This window comes from Marmota marmota, unplaced genomic scaffold (assembly GCF_001458135.2).
Source record: "Marmota marmota marmota unplaced genomic scaffold, marMar, whole genome shotgun sequence".
NCBI classification, from domain to species: Eukaryota; Metazoa; Chordata; class Mammalia; order Rodentia; family Sciuridae; genus Marmota; species Marmota marmota.
In genome coordinates this window covers 3,318,616-3,340,415 of record NW_025999880.1, presented here as the reverse complement: position 1 = coordinate 3,340,415, position 21,800 = coordinate 3,318,616, and the positions used below count along the sequence as shown (strand labels likewise).

Genomic DNA, 21,800 nt, shown 5'->3' with positions numbered 1-21,800 from the left:
AAAGTTGTTATAGTAAGTGAGAAGCATAAAATTGTTTTGGTTGCATCATTCACCAGTGAGATTTGAATAGTGCACATTTATTGATATTAGACTTGTCTGATAGAATGTTCATAAGACAATTTACACTTAGCCAAGTTACTTGACAAAAAAAGGAATTAAGTTTCAGATGTTAACACTAAATTAAACAGATTTCCCAAGTTGGTTGGTTTCTAGTATGAAATTCATACTAGGATTCTAGAATTGTTGTCTTTAAAAAACCTTTTTTTGTTGTTGTTGTTGTTGTTTTAAAGTAAAGGTCTGTACCGGACTATGACAGTGTTGTCAAAATTTTATCCTGGTGCAGTGGCACATGCCTGTAATCTCAGCACCTTGGGAGATGGAGGCAGGAGGATCACGAGTTCAAAGCTAGCCTCAGCAAAAGTGAGATGCTAAGCAACTCAGTGAGACCCTGTCTCTAAATGAAATACAAAATGGGTCTAGGGATGTGGCTCAGTGGTTGAGTGCCCCTTAGTTCAATCCCCAGTACCCCCCACAAAAAAATTTTTTTTGAAGATCCATATAATGGTATATACCAATAATGGATTATTATTATTATATAGCCTCAATGAATATAGTTTCTATTCTTACAGCTGGATAAGTAAATATATGGCTGTTTATTTTTCACATCCCTTGTATTTGTGACATAACAAAATAATTCACTTCCTTAATGGAGGTGTTCTTAATACTGTGTAGACTACACCTCAAAATTTTGGTTTTAAGATTTCATTTACACTCTCAATTATTGTGGGGACTAAGATATGGCTCAGTGGGTAGATTGCTTGCCTACCTCTGGGTCTGATACCCAGTCCATCAAAAAGAAAATAGAAATGTATGATACCTAAAGTGCTTTTATTTATATGGGCTATATCTATTTATATTTATTTTAGAGAAATTTTGAAGTACTACTTAATTTATTAAAAACAACAATAAGCCCAGTGTATATTAACATGAATAAAAAATTTTTATAGACATTAACTATATTTTCTAAAACACAAAATTATATAAGTGGCATTGTTTTACAGTTTTTAAAAAAATCTCTTTAATGTTGAGCATTATAAGATAGATGGATTTTCCCATATTTACTTTTGCATTCAACCTCTTGTTTGTTGTCTTGGTTGAGATATATGACGAAAATGCAGCCCACACAGCTGTGCAGTTGGAAGAGGGAAGATAATATTTTAATAACTTTTTCAGATAATTATGGATATTCTCCTTTGATACTGCACCAAAATTTGCAAATGATAGTTTATTAAATGATAGTTATAATGTGGAATCTGAAGCCATGTTAATGAAATTTTTATACTCCACTAATGACTGGATATTTTACTTAAGCTTGATTTTTCTTACATTGGTTATTTGGAAAACATCAATTCATTAAATTATGTGGCTCTTCTGAACATTTTGTTATAAGGTAACAAAAATTTTATTCTATTATGTCATTAATGATCTCACCAGAAAAGTAAATATTAGAAAATTGTCGAGTTCCCTGTGGCAGATAAAATTTTCCAAAGTTTTGTATCTTACTCTAAAGTTCAGATTCATCAGTTTTTCTTCCTTAAAATGACAGACTTGTTTTGTTCATTTTTGTAACTTAGTAAATAGATTTCCTGAATAATCAGATATGGATGGATACTCATTGTTTTTCAAATAAAATTGGTGTTCTGTGAAAAAAAGGCCTAATTCATCTTGTACCTCAGATAGTTGTACAAATGCTTTCCTACAAGTGTTTTTCCTCAGAGCAGCCATTATACTTTAATATGTAGCAAACATTCATACATACACACCCACCTTTTTTTTGTTGTTGTTACTAGGAATTGAACCAATGGTTCCTTCACCACTGAGCCGTATCCCCAGACCTTTTTTATTTTTTGAGAGAGGGTCTCACTAAGTTGATCAAGGCCTCAGTAAGTTGCTGAGGCTAATCTTGATCTAGCAATCTTCCTGCCTTGGCCTCCTGAGTAGTTGGCATTACAGGGGTGTGCCTCATTGTATACCTGCTGCTGATGCTGTTTTTTTTTTTTTTTTTTTTTTTGGCGGGGAGTGTGGGGGACTGGGAGTCGAACCCAGGGCTTTGCAAATGCAAGGGAGACACTTTGCCACTGAGCTAGCTACATCCCAGCCTTTGTCTAGCTTCTTAATGAAGTTTTTTCAAACAAATCTAAGATACCATTTAACTCTGTAGTACTTTTCTGTGTGAGGTTTATTTATTTATTTTTTCCTTTTACGGTGCTGGGAATTGAACCCAGGACCTTGCACGTGGTAAGCCAGTACTCTACCACTGAGCTGTACCTCTGGCCCTGTTATTTTATAATTCTGTTGTTATACCCAATAAAATGAGCAATAATTCCTTGATGTCATAATACCCTGTCAATATTTGTCTCAGAATAGGTGGTTTGTTTGACTAGCATGCAAATTTAAGTAGTACTTACTTATTTAAGTATTCTGAGTCTTTCCTGTATGTGACATTGACTTGGTTAGAGAAACTAGGTCAGTTGTCCTATAGGATGTTCCATGTTCTGAATTTATCATTTACCTTGTATACCCAAATTTGGTTTTCGCTGTCATTTAACTTCTTCTTTAACTTTTATATTTCTATAAATTGAAGGTAGCTCTTACAGCTGTGCTGCCCAGTACAAGGTGTGTTAGTAACCACTAGTAGCTATTTAAAGTAGTATAAAAATAATATTTAAAGAAGTATAAAAATTAAGTTACTCAGTTGCATTAACTATATTTCAAGTGCTCAAGAGTCACTTACAGGGGCTGGGGATGTGGCTCAAGCGGTAGCGCGCTCGCCTGGCATGCTTGCAGCCCGGGTTCGATCCTCAGCACCACATACAAACAAAGATGTTGTGCCCGCCGATAACTAAAAAATAATAAATAAATAAATAAATATTTAAAAAAAAAAAAGAGAGAGAGACAGAGTCAGAGAGAGGGAGGGAGGAGAGAGACAGGAGAAAGAAACAGGAGAGAGACAGTAGGAAGAGAGAGAGAGAGAGGAGAGAGACAGAGTGAGAGAGGGAGGAGAGGGGGAGAGGGGGAGAGAGAGGAGAGAGAGAGAGGGAGGAGGGGANAGTATAAAAATAATATTTAAAGAAGTATAAAAATTAAGTTACTCAGTTGCATTAACTATATTTCAAGTGCTCAAGAGTCACTTACAGAACATTTCCATCGTAGTACACACTTACAGAACATTTCCATCGTAGTACAAAGTTCTTGTGGGCAATGCTCATCTAGAACCTTGATTAGATTCAAGTACAATGTTTTTGGCAAGAGTATTTTATGGACAGCGTTGTAGTTGATTTGTAGTAGTTGCATCAGAAGAGACATAACGTTTGGATGTCCCACCTAATTTTTTTTTTCTTTCTGATATTTATTTTTTACTTTTAAGTGGACACAATATCTTTAGTTTACATTTATGTGGTGCTGAGGATTGAATTCAGTGCCTCACACATGTTAGGCGAGCACTCTACCACTGAGCCACAACCCCAGCCCCCACCTCTAATAGTTTTAAGATCGATTGGTTGTTGATCACCTTGAATAGTTTCTAACACTGTTAACTGCAAATAAAGTTTTTCTTCTTCCTTTACTAATGAAGTCTTTTGACATCTTTTTCTTGTCTTCTTGTATTCGCTAAATTATTTCAATAAAAGTAGAAATGTTTGAAGTTAATATTCCTTTTTTTTTGTTACCAGGGATAGAATCCAGGGTGCTTTAACCACTAAGCCACACCCCCAGCCCTTTTATTTCTTATTTTTAAATTTTTAGTTGTAGATGGACACAATACACAGTATCTTCATTTATTTTTATGCGGTGCTAAGGATCGAACCCAGTGCCTCATGCATGCAAAGCAAGCACTCTACCACTGAGCTACAACCCCAGGCAATTATTTCTTATTTTGAGACAGGTTTTCGCTAAGTTGTTTAGGGCCTTGCTAAATTGCTGAGGCTGGTCTTGAACTTTCTATCCTTCTGCCTCAGCCTCCCAATTTACTGGGATTACCCACATATGCCACTGTACCCAGCCAGATTATTCTGTTTTTAGGATTATATGAAAAACAACAAATAATATTTGAAATGTCACTTTGCTGTAATAGTGATTCTCTAAATATCAACCCTTTATTTTAACTTACAGGCACAAAAATCCCAAACCAAGAAATTCTGGACAACAAGGACAGGTACCATCTTTAGGTCAGCAACAACAAGTACTTCCTAAGCACAAGACCAGTGAGAAGCAAGAAAAGAGTGAAAAGCCACAGAAACGCCCCTTGACTCCTTTTCACCATCGTATATCTATCAGTGATGATGTTGGCATGGACACAGATTCAGCCAGCCAAAGACTTGTCATCTCTGCTTCAGATAGTCAAGTGAGATTTTCAAATATCCGAACTAATGATGTAGCAAAGACTCCTCAGATGCATGGCACTGAAATGACAAATTCACCTCAACCACCCCCACTTAGTCCTCACCCATGTGATGTGGTTGATGAAGGAGTGACTAAAACACCTTCAACTCCTCAGAGTCAACATTTTTATCAAATGCCAACACCGGATCCCTTGGTTCCTACTAAACCAATGGAGGATAGGATAGACAGTTTGTCCCAGTCTTTCCCACCTCAATTCCAGGAAGCTGTAGAGCCTACAGTATATATTGGTACAGCTGTAAACTTGGAAGAAGATGAAGCTAATATAGCCTGGAAGTATTACAAAGTCCCAAAGAAAAAAGATGTAGAGTTTTTACCACCTCAACTTCCAAGTGATAAATTCAAGGATGATCCAGTTGGACCTTTTGGACAGGAAAATGTAACATCAGTTACAGAGTATGTATTTTTTTTAATAGTCACTACTATAAGTTAAGGGTGGAAATGATCTAAGTTTTTAATACTAGGACTCCGGGATTTGTTTCAGAATAGGATTTACAATAATAAATCCTCTGAGTATTAAATTTGTATAATTTCTTTTCTTTTTTTTTCCTCAGGGAACCTCTTCATTATGAATAGTTTAGTCACCAAAAAAAAAGTGGAGAAAATAATATATAAACACTCATATATCCATCAGCCAACCAATGTTAGAACTCCAGTGTACTATTTTTCTTCTTTCACTTCCTGAATTGGTGCTTATTATTTCTATACATGTCCTTATATGTGTAGCTCTAATTAAGTCACGTTAAATGACTTTATGGTATTTCCTTGTTACTATATCATAATTTAATTTGCTCTCTAAAAGATGGATATGTTGATCATTTTCAGTTTTTCACAGTTACAAAGGATGTAACTGAACTGTACACATTTCTTTCTGCACTTGTATAAGAATTACTCTAGGAAATACATTGAAAATTAGAGTTGCTAGGCCATGAGGGTTGTCCATTTTCAATCTTAAGGGTTGCTGTCCAAATAGCTGATATGGTTTTTCTCTAATGAACTAGCAGAGTATGAGAAAAACTGTTGTTCTTCATTTTCCTCAATACTTGGTGTTAGGAGTCTTTGAATTTGGCTGTATGCAAAATGGCATCTCATTGTCTTTAATACATATTTTCCAGATTCCTACTGAGGTTAAGCATCTTGTAAAATATATTTTGATCATTTAGATTACCTCTTCTGTGAATTGCAGAGTCTTTTTTTTTTTTTTTTTTTTTTTAGTCTCTCTCTTTTGTCTGATTTGTTCTTTTCACATTCTGGTTACCTATGTTAGTAACATGTGCTATAGATACTTTGCTTCATCTGTGATTTGCCTTATTTGTTCACTATATTTATGACATACTTTGGGCAGAAGGCGGCTTTTTTTTTTCTGTTTTCTAATATATATATACAGCTTGTCAAATAAGCCTTTTGCATTTTTATGTTTTTTTAAAAGATGAAATCCAACAAAATGCTACTACTATATTCCTTAGAACTGTCTACCTATTTGTTAGTCAAAGGCCAAGTAGTGTGCAAAGATTACACTTCCTTCTCTCAGTCAATTATGTTTTTATTGTTTAAAAATTACTCAAGGGTTAAATGATATCTTAGACTTTATTAGTTGGTTAAAATGTCATATGTCATATGTCTCCATTATTTGTGTATTTTTTCCCTATTATGTAACTATTATATAGAATTTTTTACTTTTTAGTGTTGTTTACTAGATATGTTTTCTAGGATTTTATTTTAGTAGATAGATGCCTAAGTTAATATAACTAGTGGCTTCTCTTGGGATTTGCCCTTATTTTGTTGACAAACATCTTCAATACTCTTCTTGAGTGAGAGATTGTGGGAAATATATATTTAACATCTTTGAATTTCTGAAAATGATTTGATTTTTGTCCTTGTACTCATTGATAATTTGGCTATGTATTGCATTTTCAGTGAAATATCATTTTCTCTTGGAACTCTTATGGCATTGTTTGTCTTCTAATGGCTTCCAACAAAATATGTAATAACAGTCTCATTCTGGCTCACTTTTTAAAGATTGTTATCTGTTACCTCCATGAGGCTTTAGGGTTTTCGTTTTAGATTTAGAATTGTGAAATTCTAAGAATATGTTTAAGTATAGCAATCTTTTTTGTTTTAGTCCTTGTACTAAATACTTGAAGAGACTGTTTAATTTGAAGTCTTTTTTTTTGTCCTGCTACTGGGAAATCTCTTTCTTGGATATCATCTCTCTTTTTTCCCCCCTATTCTCTTTGGAACTTTGATTCCAATGGTGAGTTTCTTTATTTTCTCATTTTAAAATCTTTTTCCCCTTTTGTGTTCTGGGGAAATTCCTTGTTTCTTAGAGCCCTTTCTAGAATTTCTCTTGTTTATTTATTTATTTATTTATGAATGATTGAATGAATGAATGAATGAGAGGGGTGTTGCTCTATTGCCTATGCTGGCCTTGAACTCACAGCTGGGATTATATAGGTGTGCACCATGCTGGGGCCCCTTGTTACTAAAATTTTCTAAACAGATTTTTTTTTTAAATATTTATTTTTTTAGTTGGATACGATATCTTTATTTATTTATTTTTATGTGATGCTGAGGATCGAACGAACCCAGGACCTCGCATGTGCTAGGCAAGTGCTCTACTGCTGAGCTGCAATCCCAGCCCCTAAACAGATTTTTTTTAAAAATAAAAGATTAGCATTCCCTTCTTTTCCTTTGTTTAAAAAACTTTTTTTTTTTTGCTGTAGAATTACCTTATTTTGATCTTTTATCTTCATTGTTCTTCTTATATTTCTGATAATAATTATTTTTTATAGACACTTTAAAATGAGAGAATAGATTGGAAAGTTTGTGTATATAGGCTAACATTTTTGATTGGCAGGCCTTGCTTCACTTCAGAATGAAGAAGAAGGTAATCTCTTTGTCCTCATCACTTTGTTTTCTTTGAAAAGAAACTCTTCCATCAAGCATGGTGGCATACACCTGAAATCTCAGCTGCTTGGGAGGCTGAGGCAGGAGGACCACAAGTTCAGCGTCAGCCTAGGCAATTTAGGAGATCCTGTTTCAAAAAAATTTTTTTTTAAATGACTGTGGGGACTAGGGATACAGCTCAGTGGTAGAGTGCCCTGAGTTCAATTTTCCAATACCTTTTTATTTATTTATTTATTTTTTAGTTATAGTTGTACGCAATACCTTTATTTTATTTATTTTTATATGGTGCCGACGATTGAACTCAGTGCCTCACACATGCTAGGCGAGTATTCTACTGCTGAGCCACAACCCCAGCACCTCCATTACCTTTTATGAATTTAAAAAAAAAAAATCTGTTTTCCCATTTTGAGCTCTTCTCATTTTCGTCTAGACATGTTAAGTCCAGATTTAAAAAAAAATTTTTTTTCTAGGCATTTTGAGTATTATATTGTTCATATAGTTTTCCTACAGTCTCCTTTTGCATCCTGTAGACTGTGAACTTTCTCTGTGTATTTCATCTGATTTTGAGCTTCCCTAAGATTTAGTCTGTTCCATTTATATACCCTCTCATTTTCCCTACTGTTAAGGGATTTATTCTCTCTTAAAATGCCTTTGCTATCATTTTAGCAGACACCTTGTGTTTCATCTAACACTTCGAATTTAAAAGAATTGTAGGATTTTAATTAAAGTCTGGATTTTGAATTAAGAAACTTCAGAATACTTTTCTGATCAATAAAGACAACTAACTTGTGTAATAGTGGATCTTTTGAAGTTAATGTCTTAGAAACAGCTTTAAAAGAAAGATCATAATCTAGCTGGGCATGGTGGCACATACCTATAATCCCAGTAATTTGGAGGGTGGGAGGCATGAAGATTGAAACTTTGAGGCCAGCCACAGCAATTTAGTGAGGCCTCTCAAAATAAAATGGACTGGGGGTGTGGCTCAGTGGTGGAGCACCTCTGGGTTCAATTCCCAGGAAGAGTGGGATTTAACTAGGGAAGAGGGAGGGTAGTAATTTATCCAGTGCTAAATACAAATACCTAAGCCAACTTCAGGTCTTGCTTGAAACTGTTAGTCTAAAGAATGTTTTGTATACAGCAGCCAGAGTGACCATAAGTTAAATGATGTTCTTCATTTGCTTAAATCCCTCCAATAGTTTGCCTTTATACTAAGAATAAAATTCAAAGTCTTTCTCATGATAATGTAAAATTGTACACAGTCTTCTGCCTAACTAGTTTTCACCCTGTTTGTTTTCTGATTTAGCCACATTGTCCTCCTTGCCATTCCTTCCAAAAGCTAAGCTCTTGCCTCTTGACCTTCCAAATTGCATCACACAGTTTGGGGAACTACTTACTCCTTATCATTAAGAACCTTTCAGATAGAATTTTCCTGATCATTCTGTCCAAAATATGGTCTATCTTTTCTCCCCCAAATCATGTCTATACTATACATTGGTTTTTAATTGCTCCTTAATATATCTCATCTGAAATTATGTATTTGTTAATTGTCTTTTCCCTACTAGAATGTAAGCTCTATGAGGGCAAGGACTCTTTGTTTGCTGCTGTATTCCTCTAGCATTAACACAAACATGCCTACAACAATCTTAGGAATATAGTAGAAATTCAACAATGTTTGGATGAATGAAACAGCAGTTTGGTGCTAGAACATTTTATTGCTTTAAAACTTGTTTACTTTCCAAGTTATATTTTCTATTTAATGTATGTAAAACTGTGGTATAAATATTTTCAATTATAAAAACTTCAAGAGTGAGTTTTTATGGACACATTGTTGTTCATAAGATCTAAGAATTCTGGCTATAGCTTTAAAGAAATACTTTGGCTGCTTAACCTTAGTATACAGCTTAACATTAGAATCTGTTCTAAAAATGATTTGACATTTTTCTTACTGAATGAGAATGAGAATGAAGAAGCATAATATAGAAAAATAGCATGCAGAGTAGAGTGGTACTGGGTCATGATTATGTAAGTTAAGGAAACAACATGCTTCTGCTTTTGCCTGTGCCTGGCTATCATTTTTTCTCTCGTAGAAAAGAAAAACAAACAATTGAATAAATTTTTAAAATTTTTGTGTTATTTTGTCTCTTGAGCATTGTTAAGACTATGATAGTTACTAAAATTTGTAGTATGTCAATATTTACTCATTATTATAGTGTTATAGATTAGGAGATAGGTCATCCATCAGAGGTTTTGCTTCTGTACGCACTAAGAAACATTTGTGGATTATAATAGTTCTATACTTGGTTGACAATTTTTTTTTTTCCTCATGTTTCAGTCATTTAGATGATTCTGTCCTTTCCCTGGAATTCTTGTCCTATGGCAGTAATTCTTAACTGGGGGTATTTTCCGTCTTATCATCCTCAGGATGATAAAAATATTTTGAGAAATTTTTGGTTGTCATAATTGGAGATATGCAAGTGACATGAGGTAGGTAGAGGCCAGAGATGCTAAATACCTTTTAATTTTATTTTTCCCAGTCCTGAGAATTGAATCTGGGGGCACTCTGTCACTGATCTTCATCCCTAGCCCTTTTTATTTTTTATTTTGAGACAGGGTCTCTGAGTTGCCCAACGTGGCTTCAAACTTGTGATTCTCTTGCCTCAGTTTCCCTAGTAGCTGAGATTACAGGTATGTATTACTGTACCTGGCTTGCTAAATATCTTTATAGTGCAGGTGTAGTCTCGCCACAACAAAAAATTATACAGCTCCACATTTTAATAGCGTTGTAGTGCTTTAAGGTAATGAATACCTTTTAACTCTAATAGTAGCTATTAATAGCTATTAGGTCCACTGTGTTTAATGATAAACTTCATTAGGAAGGTCTCCCAGTATTACTTTAGTCCCCCTAAACCACAGTAAAATACTGACATAATCTTTGTTGTCACATACTGAAGCATAAAAGTCCTTTTTCCCCCATGGTGAAAAGGATCTTTTGGAAGAACCTGATAATTCTATTATCTTTCCTTTGAGTTTTGAAAGTGTATTTAAATGTGTAGCAATTAATTTTAATGATGTTAATTAGAAGACTTTTTGCAAGTCCTGAATTCTTTCTCCTTTCTTAAAACAATTATCTTTCTTTTTAAATTCATTTTCTTAAAAGATATATATTCTAGGGCTGAGGTGTGAGTGATAGAGGCTTGCCTAGCATGTGTGAGGCACTGAGTTTGATCCCTGGTATCACATATAAATAAATAAAAATAAAGGCCCATCAACAATTTTAAAAATATATATATATATATATATTTTTTTTTTTCTATATCAGTTTGCATAAAACTGAAATTTCTGTTGTGTGCAAGATGTTGTGAGACACTGTAGGGGTGTAAAGTAAATTTGGTCCAGGCTCCAAACTTGTTGTATAATGGAAGATAACTTTAAATTATCTTATAGAAAATGAATAAAAAATAGCAGAAGCTGGGCACTGTGCTGTACTCATGTAATCCTAGCAGCTGAGGAGGCTGAGGCAGGAAAATCACAAGTTCGATGCTAGCCTCAGCAATTTATCAAAGCCCTAAGTAACTTAATAATACCCTATCTCAAAAAATAAAAAGGGCTGGGGATGTGGCTCCATGGTGAAGCACCACGGGGCTCAATCCCTGATACCAAAACAAAGAAAAACAGCAAGAATGCAGAGCCATAATTGGTTGAAAAATTTAATTCCATTTATGGAGATCAGAAGCTTTTAATGTAGTTTGGCCTGGATAGATTATAGGGATCTTGCTTAGTAGTTTAGTGTGTTGTGATGAGAAATGAGATTGAAAAGTGGGTTAAAGGCAATAGAATAGCAAGTTATTGCTCATAAATTGATATATTATCCTTCAAACAACAGGAGTACTATTGCAAGCTTTATGAGCAAGGAGATTGATTTGGACATGTTTGAACTACTCAGACAAAAAGTGATGTAAGGTTATCTGTAGGAAATTACAAACATAGCAATAGATGCAGGGATATATCAATGCTATAGATGCTATGATGTAGTTGAAAAATCTTTTCAGCAAGTTTAGTAGTAGATTGACAGAAGAGTTAACAAACGTATTAATTTCTTGAGGAAGATGAGAAAGAACAGGTTTGAAGACTTCTTTACAAGCCTTTTTACCTATTTTAGGCTACATCTTAACAAACTTCAGTTTTATGATTTTATTAGAAGTTGCTTTCCAGAATATAAGTACCTTGAAATAACTATTGGCATACCTTACTAAGTATGGTCTTGCTAAATAATTAAGGTCTAGCTAAATAATAATGGCATGTCAACTTAAAACTAAAATAAATAAATAAATAGTTTTTAAGAAGAGGGATTGTGATATCTTTGAGATACCCTTTTCATCTGTGACCTTAGCTATGTATATTATATGCAGACTGCAAAATGTGAATTCAGTATGAACTGTCTGATTAGACAGATTCCATCCGGTGTTGGAACATGTGTATATAGCTTAAGAGGAAACCGTTAATAACTCAGAGTAGATACAGAGTTCAAGGGCATGAATATATCTAAACAATTAGTTTTCTCATGATAGTTGAATTTCATAGAGAATTATAGTAGGAGGAAAATTTAGAGTTTTGTTTTATTTGTGTTGAGTAGAAATCCATTTTCCATTTAGTATAAATAGATGTTTTCTGTTGATCACTATTGAAAGGTGATATGTACTATGCTTCCATAATAAATGGATAAATGAAAGAAAGCTTTGCTCTTCATTTTTCTGCTGTGTAGTTTTTGATAGTAATGGCTAACAAGTACAGGGTAATAGAATGTATAATTTCTAAATACTTCCCTTAGTCTTAGACTTACATGTGTAGCACCTTATGAAAATATTTTCACCAGCTATGTTAAAGTTGAATTCCTTTTTTAATTTGTTAGAATTTCATTGTGGGAGGGAGATGTTAGGGGTGGAACACAGCATGTCCCATACATGGAATATACAGACATCTGGGCAGTTTTTAAAACAAAATCTTCATTTTGTTCCTTATTGTATTTAGTTTCTCTGTTAGTGATAGTGTCTGTTTTAGAATAGAGGCTGAGGCTATGGATCTTATAAATTTAAAGACAAAAAGTTTTGCCAAGAAGCATTATAGTTTTTAAATCTTTTTTCAAGGGTTTAGTTCTTAGTTTTAGTAGAATTTGTGATTGTTTAAAATAATCTGCTATTCTAATTCAGATGGAAACCTTTCTAAACCCTGAGCAAAGAAAGATGTATACCTGAGTATAGTTCTTTCCATGTTGTTCTGTAGTCAGGGTGCATTACAATGTTTTAACTATTTTAATATTCATCAGTAGAACTACTGCTTTGTTGTATTATATCTACCAGATTTTTATTGTATGTGTATAGTATAGAATGCATTATTTGATCTCTAAAAGGTAGTTTTGAATGCCTTTGTCTCATAGAAAGAAACCTGTGATGAAATAAACTCGATTTGATTGTACTCTAAATCTTTTAAGTAAGTCTTCTCTATTTGCTATTTCATTTTAATGCAATAAAACTCTAATTTTGATAGTTTGATTCATTTCAAGGATTCATTCTGAATGTGGGAGATGGTACTAGAATAAGTTAATTTAAAGAAAAGGGAAAGATTTTAAGGTTCATTAAATTCATCTGTTCTTTAACGTTCCCTTCTATTGCTTGTCTCCTTCTATAATTGTCAATCTTAAAATACTGTCATATCTTGTGTAGAGGAATTTTTATTAAATAAAGGCATAAAGGCAGTTCCTACCCTAAGCCATGTTAAATTTTTATCAGTGCATTTCAGGTCAGTGTGTTATTGTCAGAGTGAAAAGTGGGAGATGTAATTAATGATCAAAGGAAATTAAAATTTGCTTTGGACTTTTCAACACTTCTGCTTATGGCTGTACCTGATTCTCTTCCAGTTTGTCTGTACTTAGCTTTATTTCTAATTGAAACTATCTGAAGTTAAGTATTTGGCTATCTATGAAAGTTCTTTTTATTAAAGGAGAGGTGTTCTTGTTCCTGTATATGAAAGTATTATGTGTACTATATAATTGAATATTAAGAGTAAAAATTTGAATTTTTAATCAGGCACCTCAAAACTCACAATTTTTTATTTCTATTTTTATGAACTTTTAATACAGAAGAATGTATAATGTAAATTATTTATTTTAAAATTTATTGTGATTTGATATTGACTACATTTAAAATCTTTGCATATCCCAATGTCTGTGAGAATGATTCAATAAAATAACAAAAATTTGTGTTTAGGCAATGCATTTGGTTTACTCCTTTTTATTAACAGAGCCTTGTGAAGGAGGATTAGTGTTTTTAACAATGTTACTGTGCACTAGTTTAGCACCTATGTGTGTAAACAGTGTGGCAGTTGTTATGCTTCTGCCAGAGAACAACTTAATGTGCAAAACAGTTGTTTTATTTACCTGTACAGAGTAGTAGTGTCAAGATGTGGATGGAAGAGCTTCTTTATGCTTTTTTCCCTATTAATAGTTAGTTATTTTAGTAAATATTTAAATTTTTCCATTCATAACTTTGCCCACTACGTGACCTTGAAAAACCTCTTGTTTCTACATAACTTCCACATCAAAGTTAGAAGGACTGCCCTCCATTTCCTATCTTATGATGTTATTTAAAGTATTAAATAAGAAAGTACATGTCAAAATAATACTATTTTTAAAAAATTATAGTATCCCACAGTTTTCAGCCAGTAGTTATTTAGGATTCAATATGATGAGGTATAGAGCTCTTAATGAATAAATGTTCATAATAATCTGTTATAAACAGAATATGAATAATACATGCTGTTTCACCCCTCCACATAGAGGACAGAGTGATGGATAACGCTAGGCATTAGTGCATAGATGAATGAGATATTATATCCGTCATTCAAAGAATTTACATTTGGACTAATATTCCCAAACCTTATATATTTGTCTAAATGTTCAGAGTAGATAAACTATATTTCTTTTTTAAAAAATATTTTTTAGTTGTAGATGGACACAATATCTTTATTTTGTTTTTATATGCTGCTGAGGATCAAACCCAGGGCCCCGCATGTGCTAGGCAAGCGATCTACCGCTGAGCCACAACCCCAACCCGACATCAGTACTTTCTACGATGTAAAGATAATTTATTTCAAAGTACCAGATAATTGTAATTATTAATGCAAAAATATTTCAGTTCTTTTAGATATTACTTATTCATTAACAAATGTTTATTGACTGCCTATTATGTGTCAGGCACTCTTTCCATTTGAGATAATTCAGTGAACAAAAATGATTCCAGATCTTGTGGGACTTTTATTCCAATGGGAATGATAACCAACTATGAATGTTATAAATTATATATGTTAAAAGGTAATTCCTAATGGGAAGATAGAGAATGGTAAGAGGGATCAGTGTTATAGATAGGTGATCATATTGCAATTTTAAATAAGGTTGACAATAATAAGAAAGATCTCACAGAGAAGGTGACAAAGATTTGAAGGCATTAAAAAAATTGGCCATACAGATATTTGGAGAAAGAATGTCCCAAACAAAGGGAAGGGTTAAGAGGTGTCTATTCTGTTTAAGGATCGTCAAGGAAACCTTTCGAAGTGGTGTAAATGAGAGAGGACTATAGTAGAAACAGATGGCATTCAAGAGGAAAAAAGTTGAACCAGATAATGGAAGGTGTGGGTAGGGTATTCTAAGGATTTTGGTTTTTACTCCGAGCAAGCTAGTCTTTGCAGGACTTCAAAAAAATGTATGGCTAGAAGCCTGGCTGCCACTATTCTGACAGCTTGGGAACCTCAGCTTTGTAAACCTCAGAGAACAGGAATTTGAGAGTCTTAAAAGCTTTTATGCAAACTAGAAAATAGTCATTTTGTATTCACACTCTAGTCTTCAGGGACATGAAACATGAACACTCTGGTCTTTGGAGAGACATATGTCCTGATGCTTCTGAGAGTTCTGGGTACAAATCAGCTTGCTGCTTGTTATGAATTCTCTTTTAACCTTATATTTCAGCCTTCTCTGATCTGTCAGTTTCTACAACTTATCTTTCCAAGTTCATTGTTGTCCCCATCCCCACTTCCATTTTTTTCTTTCTTTGGATACTAGGGATTGAACCCAGGGGCGCTTAACCACTAAGCTGAATCCCCAGCTCTTTTTATTTTTTATTTTGAGACGGAGTCTTGCTAAATTGCTGAGGCTGCCCTTGAACTTGGCAATCAGCCTCCCTAGTCAGTGGGATTATAGGCATGTGCCACCATCCCAGCTTTTTTTCTTCTTTTGTCCTCCCTTGTCATTTTATAGAGAGCAGAGAAAAACATACATTTCATTAGTAGAGCAGAGAAAAACATACATTTTATAGTCACCAGTTCAACCAGAGGACTGGTAATATAAAAATTATTATATTTTCCAGTGTGTTTAGAAAAACCTGAAGTGCTTAACACTGACACTTTACCCTATAATTCATCTTGTCAAGAATAATAATACAGTAATAATGTTGCTTTGATGAAACACCCAATCAGGCCCTCAAAAATTTTATTTTTGACTGGGGGTATAGCTCAGTGGTAGAACACTTGCCTAAGCAAGTTTCTGGGATTTGATCCCTAACATCACAGAACACAAACGAAACAACTCAAAATTTTAAACTTAAAATATGTCCATTCATGACAGTAAGAAAGGGTTAATCATTTTCACTGTTTAAATGTATAAATTGTATAATCAAAGTATCTGTCTCACTATATAAAGCCCACACTTAGAGTCATTGTCCTGGAAGAGTTTAGATTTAAGAGTCCCTTTCAGTAAATGGATTTAGATTAGTTATTGTGCTTGAGGATTTGAGAATAGAATGAGTTATTGAAGGATAATGTATTTTGGTAGGAAAGACCCTATATAAGAGACCTGGATTTTAGTTCCATTTTTTTACTGCTGAATTTAGGATGCATAATTAGGTTTTTCATTTGTAAAATCAGAGATTACAGGTTGGATAATGTTTAATTTTTTTAAGTCACGTGATGCTTAAGTTTGGAAACTTTTTATGCTTTTCTGGTAAATATAATTATTTTCTGATTTTATTTTTTTCATGCAGATTAATGGTGCAGTGTAAGAAACGTTTAAAAGTTTCTGATGAATTAGTTCAGCAATATCAAATGAAGAATCAGTATCTTTCAGCAATAGCATCTGATGCAGAACAAGAACCTAAAATTGATCCATATGCATTTGTTGAAGGAGATGAGGAATTCCTTTTTCCTGATAAAAAAGATAGACAAAATAGTGAGAGAGACTCTGGGAAAAAACACAAGGTAAGAGAAATCACAGTATACTGAAGGTTCACTGATGGTTTTGTAGCACAACATAGAGTAGCATGCTGAGTATGTACCTTATCACTTTTTATAAAAAAAAAAAAAATATATATATATATATATATATATATATATTTAGTTGTAGTTAGACACAATACTTTTATTTTATTTATTTATTTTTATGTGGTGCTAGGGATCGAACCTAGAGCCTCGCACATGCTAGGTGAGCGCTCTACTGCCGAGCCACAATCCTGGCCCCCTCACTTTTTTTCTTTTAGAAAAATTGATTGTACACACACTTTTTTTAAAAAAAAAATAAGTAAATCAGGCAGATAGTACACGTTATGGCTGATCTCTGACAAAAGATGTTTTTTGTTTACTTCTGATGTTTCTGGACTAGCTAGAGATATTAATTTTTGTCATAACTAAAATCAGGGCATTATGGTATAGACTATTTTGAAACTGAGTAGGAATATGTTAAAAGTGAATTATCCGCTTTCAGTGATAAAATATATATTACTGAGTTTTTAAAAAAGTTGTTTTTGAATATGTGATTTAGGAACTAACTTATAGTGTCCCCAAAAGTAAAAAACTTAACATTAATTAAATGTAGGACATAAAAATTTTTTTGATTAAAAATTTCAGAATTAAGCATTTGGGGATTAATTGAGCTTATGATCACTCTACTAGATTAAAAAAAAGTTGCCTTAAATACAAAATGTGAGAATTGAAAGCTGTAAAACTGGGGAAAGGACCCAGTAATATGTTTAGTACAAATAATTAATTTCACTAGTTTTACTTAACCCTACTATTTGCATGATACTTAAACTGTTGTTCTTTTTTATGAAATAGAAAGAATGCCAAATCTACAATTTTGTAAATGTAGATTAAAATTCCAGCTCCCACTATCAGCCATGATTCCTGGGGCAGACTCTTTAGATTTTTTCTCTTTTACTCTCTTTTTATTTGAACATAAGTATACAATGTATTTGTTAACTATAAAAGTTGGTAAAAATTAGTGTTAATGTACATAGAACATTTATCAGAATACTTGACAAAAAACTGGTAGGTTTTGTTATTGGTAAATAAAACATTTTAGGCTAATATATAGTACTGTTTGCAGGTAGAAGACGGAACATCTACTGTTACAGTTTTATCACATGAAGAAGATGCTATGTCATTATTTAGTCCCTCTATTAAGCAAGGTAAAACTTTTTATTTCCCTTTCAAAAATCATTGCATCCAGAGTTGTCTCTACAAATTTATCTCTGATACTGCTGGAAGTTTTACTGTTTCTTCTTGCAAAATTTATATATTTTATAGGATGTGTGGATGAATTTATTATTTATCTTTTATTGGGAGGAGCAAGTTGAGTTGACAAAAATTACATTATGAATTGTTAGAACACCCCCCACACACACTTTTTATCCTCTCCTTTAAATAGTTCTTACTCATGAAATTAGTAGATTGGATAAGAATGTTGCCTAAGGTTCCTCAGATATAAAAACTCAATTTTTCAATTAAACTTTCTGAAATATTTTTCATCCACCTTTCGTAAGTGTTAAGAGTGCTATTTCCAAGGTCCTTAATTGAACAATTTATTGAATACCTGTTATGTGTGCTAGGCATTGGGGATAAAGTAATCAAGATTCCACTTCAAAATTATCTGGCTTATACTCCTTGTGAATGGAATAGAGACACAGTGTAACAAGTTTGTTTAAAAAAAATTATTTATCTTTAAACAATATTTTAAATTAGTAAGTAAAAAGTAAATATTTATGACACACACACACACACACATTGTGGAATTGCTAAATCAAACTTAAAACACATGCAATTTAATATACATCACCTCACATAAGTACTACTGTTCTGTGATGAGAACACTTAACGTGTGTGTGTGTCTGTGTGTGTTTGTGTGTATGTATGTATCTATATACATGTATCTGTCAATTTTTTTTTCCCTTCAGTACTGGGGATTGAACCCAGGGTGCTTACCACTGAGCCATATCCCAGCCCCTTTTTATTTTTTTATTTTGTGACAGGGCCTCAAAGGTACTGAGACTGGTATTAAACTTATGATCTTCCTGCTTCAGCTTTCTGAGTGGGTGGGATTATAGTTCACCTGACTTAAAATTTACTTTCTTAGTAAGTGTCAGGTATAATATTAACTTTCGTCAGAATTCATTTAACTGTTCTTTTTTTTAACTTTTTTCCCCTCCACATTTTGTTATTGGTGCATTATAGTTGTATATACTGATATGATTTGTTTTTACATATTAGTACATGCACATTTGACCAATAGCCCTCCCATTACTTTTTTTAATATATATTTTTTAAGTTGTTGATAGACCTTTGTCTGTCTGTCTGTCTGTCTATCAATCTATCTATCTATCTAAGGTGCTGAGAATCGAACCCAGTGCCTCACACATGCCAGGCAAGTGCACTATTGCTGAGCCACAACCCCAGCCCCAATTACTTGACTTTTGATAGGGGCAAAGGAAGATATTTTCCGGCATGTGCTTTTTGAAACAAAATTTTGCTTTAATATTTGGAATAAGTAGGATCAGTTTCTGTGTTACAAGAAATAAGAATAAGAAGAAAGTCTATGTGTGCAAGGAGCAGATGGTCTTTTTATGAAGTAAATTTAGTGGTTGATGGTTTTAAGTAACTTGGTGAGTTAACAATTTGGGTTCTTCGCCATCTAAAGATTTAGTGCCATCCCTATCAAAATTTCCGTGTCAATTTTCACAGAAGTAGAAGAAACAATCCTAAAATTTGAATGGAACCACAACATAATCTGAATAGGCAAGGCAATCTTGAGCAAAAAGATCAAAGCCAGTGGTATCACACTACCTGATTTGAAAATCAATGACAAAGCTATAGTAATTAAAACAGCAAGTATAGGCATTTTAAAAAGGTACCTAGATCAGCAGAAGTGAATAGTAAGTTTTGAAATAAATCCAACTGATTCATAGATGCCTCAGATACATAATGGGAAAGTCTCTTCAGTAAGTACTGGGAAAACTGGATATCCTCCTGCAGAAGAATGAAATTAGAATCTTATGTTATATATAAAAGTCAACTCAAAATGGATTAAAGACTTAAACCTAAGACCTGATAATGTAAAACTACTAGAAAAAAACATGGGGGAAAACTCCATGAGATTAGTTTTGGCAAAGATTTTTTTTTTGGATCTGATTCCAGAAGTACAGGCAACAAAAGCAAAAATAGACAAATGAGATTACATCAGACTACAAAGCTTCTGTATAATGATTCAAACAGTCAATAGACTGAGGAGATAATTCTGAGGAAACACTATATTTGCAAATCATATCTGATAAGGGGTTAATATCCAATATATAAAGGAACTCAAATCAATAGAAAGAAAATGTCTTGATTTAAAAATGGGCAAAGGACATTTCTCAAATGAATTTATACAAAATACAATAGATTTATGAAAAATATTCTACTTTACTGATTGTTGGGAAAATGCAAATTAAAACCATAATAAGATATCACCTTATACCTGTTATAATGGGTTTTATCAAAAAGATAGAAGATGGCAAGTTTTGGCAAGGACATGGAGTAAAGGGACCACTTGTACATTATTTGTGGAAATGTAAATTTTTAGAGCTGTCATGGTATTTAATAAGTATGAAGTATGGAATTTTCTTCATAGAACTGCCTTATGATACATCAGTCCCACTCTTCAGCATATATTCAGAGGGTAGGAAGCCAGTGTGTTGATACTGATACCTGCATGCTTTTATTTGTTGTGGCATTACACACAATAGGCAAGATATGGAATAATTCTTAGTGTCCATCAACAGGTGTATGCATGAAGATTAAAAAAGAAAAATTATGTTATTTGCGACAACATGTATGAAACTAGAGGACATTATATTTGATGAAATAAGCCAGGCACAGAAAGATAAATACTGCATGATCTCACTTATAGGTGGAATCTAAAGTACAACTCATAAAAATCAATGAACATGTGTGAGGCTTAGGGTTCAATCTCTAGGGCCACAAAATGAAGTCAGAGTTAAATGGAAGTTAACAGAGTCTGGGGGATAGAGGTTGGCCAAGGGGTATAACATTTCAGTTAGGAGAAATGAATACAAGAGATCTGTTATATCATGGTGTCTCCAGGTAACATACATAGGTTTCTTGTATTATGATGGTGGGCATCCTAAATTAAAACCATTATAAGTTGAAATATTTTAAGTCAAAACTGTACTATTTTACCTAACCTACTTAACATCATAACTTAGCCTAGTCTACCTTATATGTGCTAAGAATACTTAGATGATTTGAGCAAAATCATCTAACAAAAACTTGTAAAGTGTTGAATATCTCTTATAAATTTTTACTACCTGTGTCCAATAAACAGTGCCCATAGAGAATCAGTTGTTTACCTTCATGATCATGTGGCTGACTGGGAACTGCTGCCTCTTCTCAGTATTTTAAGAGTTATCATGCTACATACTGTCACTGCAGGAAAAGATCAGATTCAGAGTTTGAAGTACCATTCCTACTGAATGCAAATGGCTTTTGCACCAACATAAAACTGAAAAATCATAAGCTGAACCATTGTAAACTGGTAACAGTCTTGTTGTGTATTTGAAAATTGCCAAGAGTAGATTTTAAATGTCCATACTACAAAAAAAAAAAAAGGTGAGATAATGCATATATTAAATAATTTGATTTAACCATTCCATTATTTATATATATATATATATATATATATATATATATACACACACACACACACACACACACATACATACATACATACATACACCCACACACACACACACACGAAAAATAAGTTCTTTGGCTCCCCTCACCCCTGAAGTATTCTCTAGGATACAGAAATTGTGAATCCCCTGTGCCTGTGATGTATATTTCTCAAAATGTGAACTATGTACCCCGTTGTAGAGTATCTCAGGTGGAGCTTTGTAATCTTGGATTTGTTTGTTTGTTTTTAAATTTTCTAACAGATACGACATTTTTTTATGCCTTTATTTTATTTATTTATTTTTATGTGGTGCTGAGGATTGAACCCAGTGCCTCGCACATGGTAGGCAAGCCCCAGCCCCTGTAATCTTGGTTTTTAATAAGTACCCTAA

At 33.3% G+C, this 21,800-nt stretch overlaps 1 protein-coding gene across 3 annotated transcripts in view; it reads left to right on the top strand.

The window, feature by feature from the left end:
- The window catches only part of Med13 (mediator complex subunit 13), an 85,914-nt gene that overhangs the window by 31,665 nt on the left and 32,449 nt on the right, over window positions 1-21,800 (top strand). For all 3 annotated transcript variants that reach the window (XR_007342293.1, XM_048788205.1, XM_015495378.2), the window contains exons 8-10: window positions 4,171-4,854; window positions 16,452-16,665; window positions 17,789-17,870. Coding sequence is in view for 2 of the 3 variants with exons in the window: in XM_048788205.1 (XP_048644162.1) it covers window positions 4,171-4,854; window positions 16,452-16,665; window positions 17,789-17,870 (980 nt within the window). In the remaining variant the exon portion in view is untranslated. The remainder of the gene's footprint in view (window positions 1-4,170; window positions 4,855-16,451; window positions 16,666-17,788; window positions 17,871-21,800) is intronic.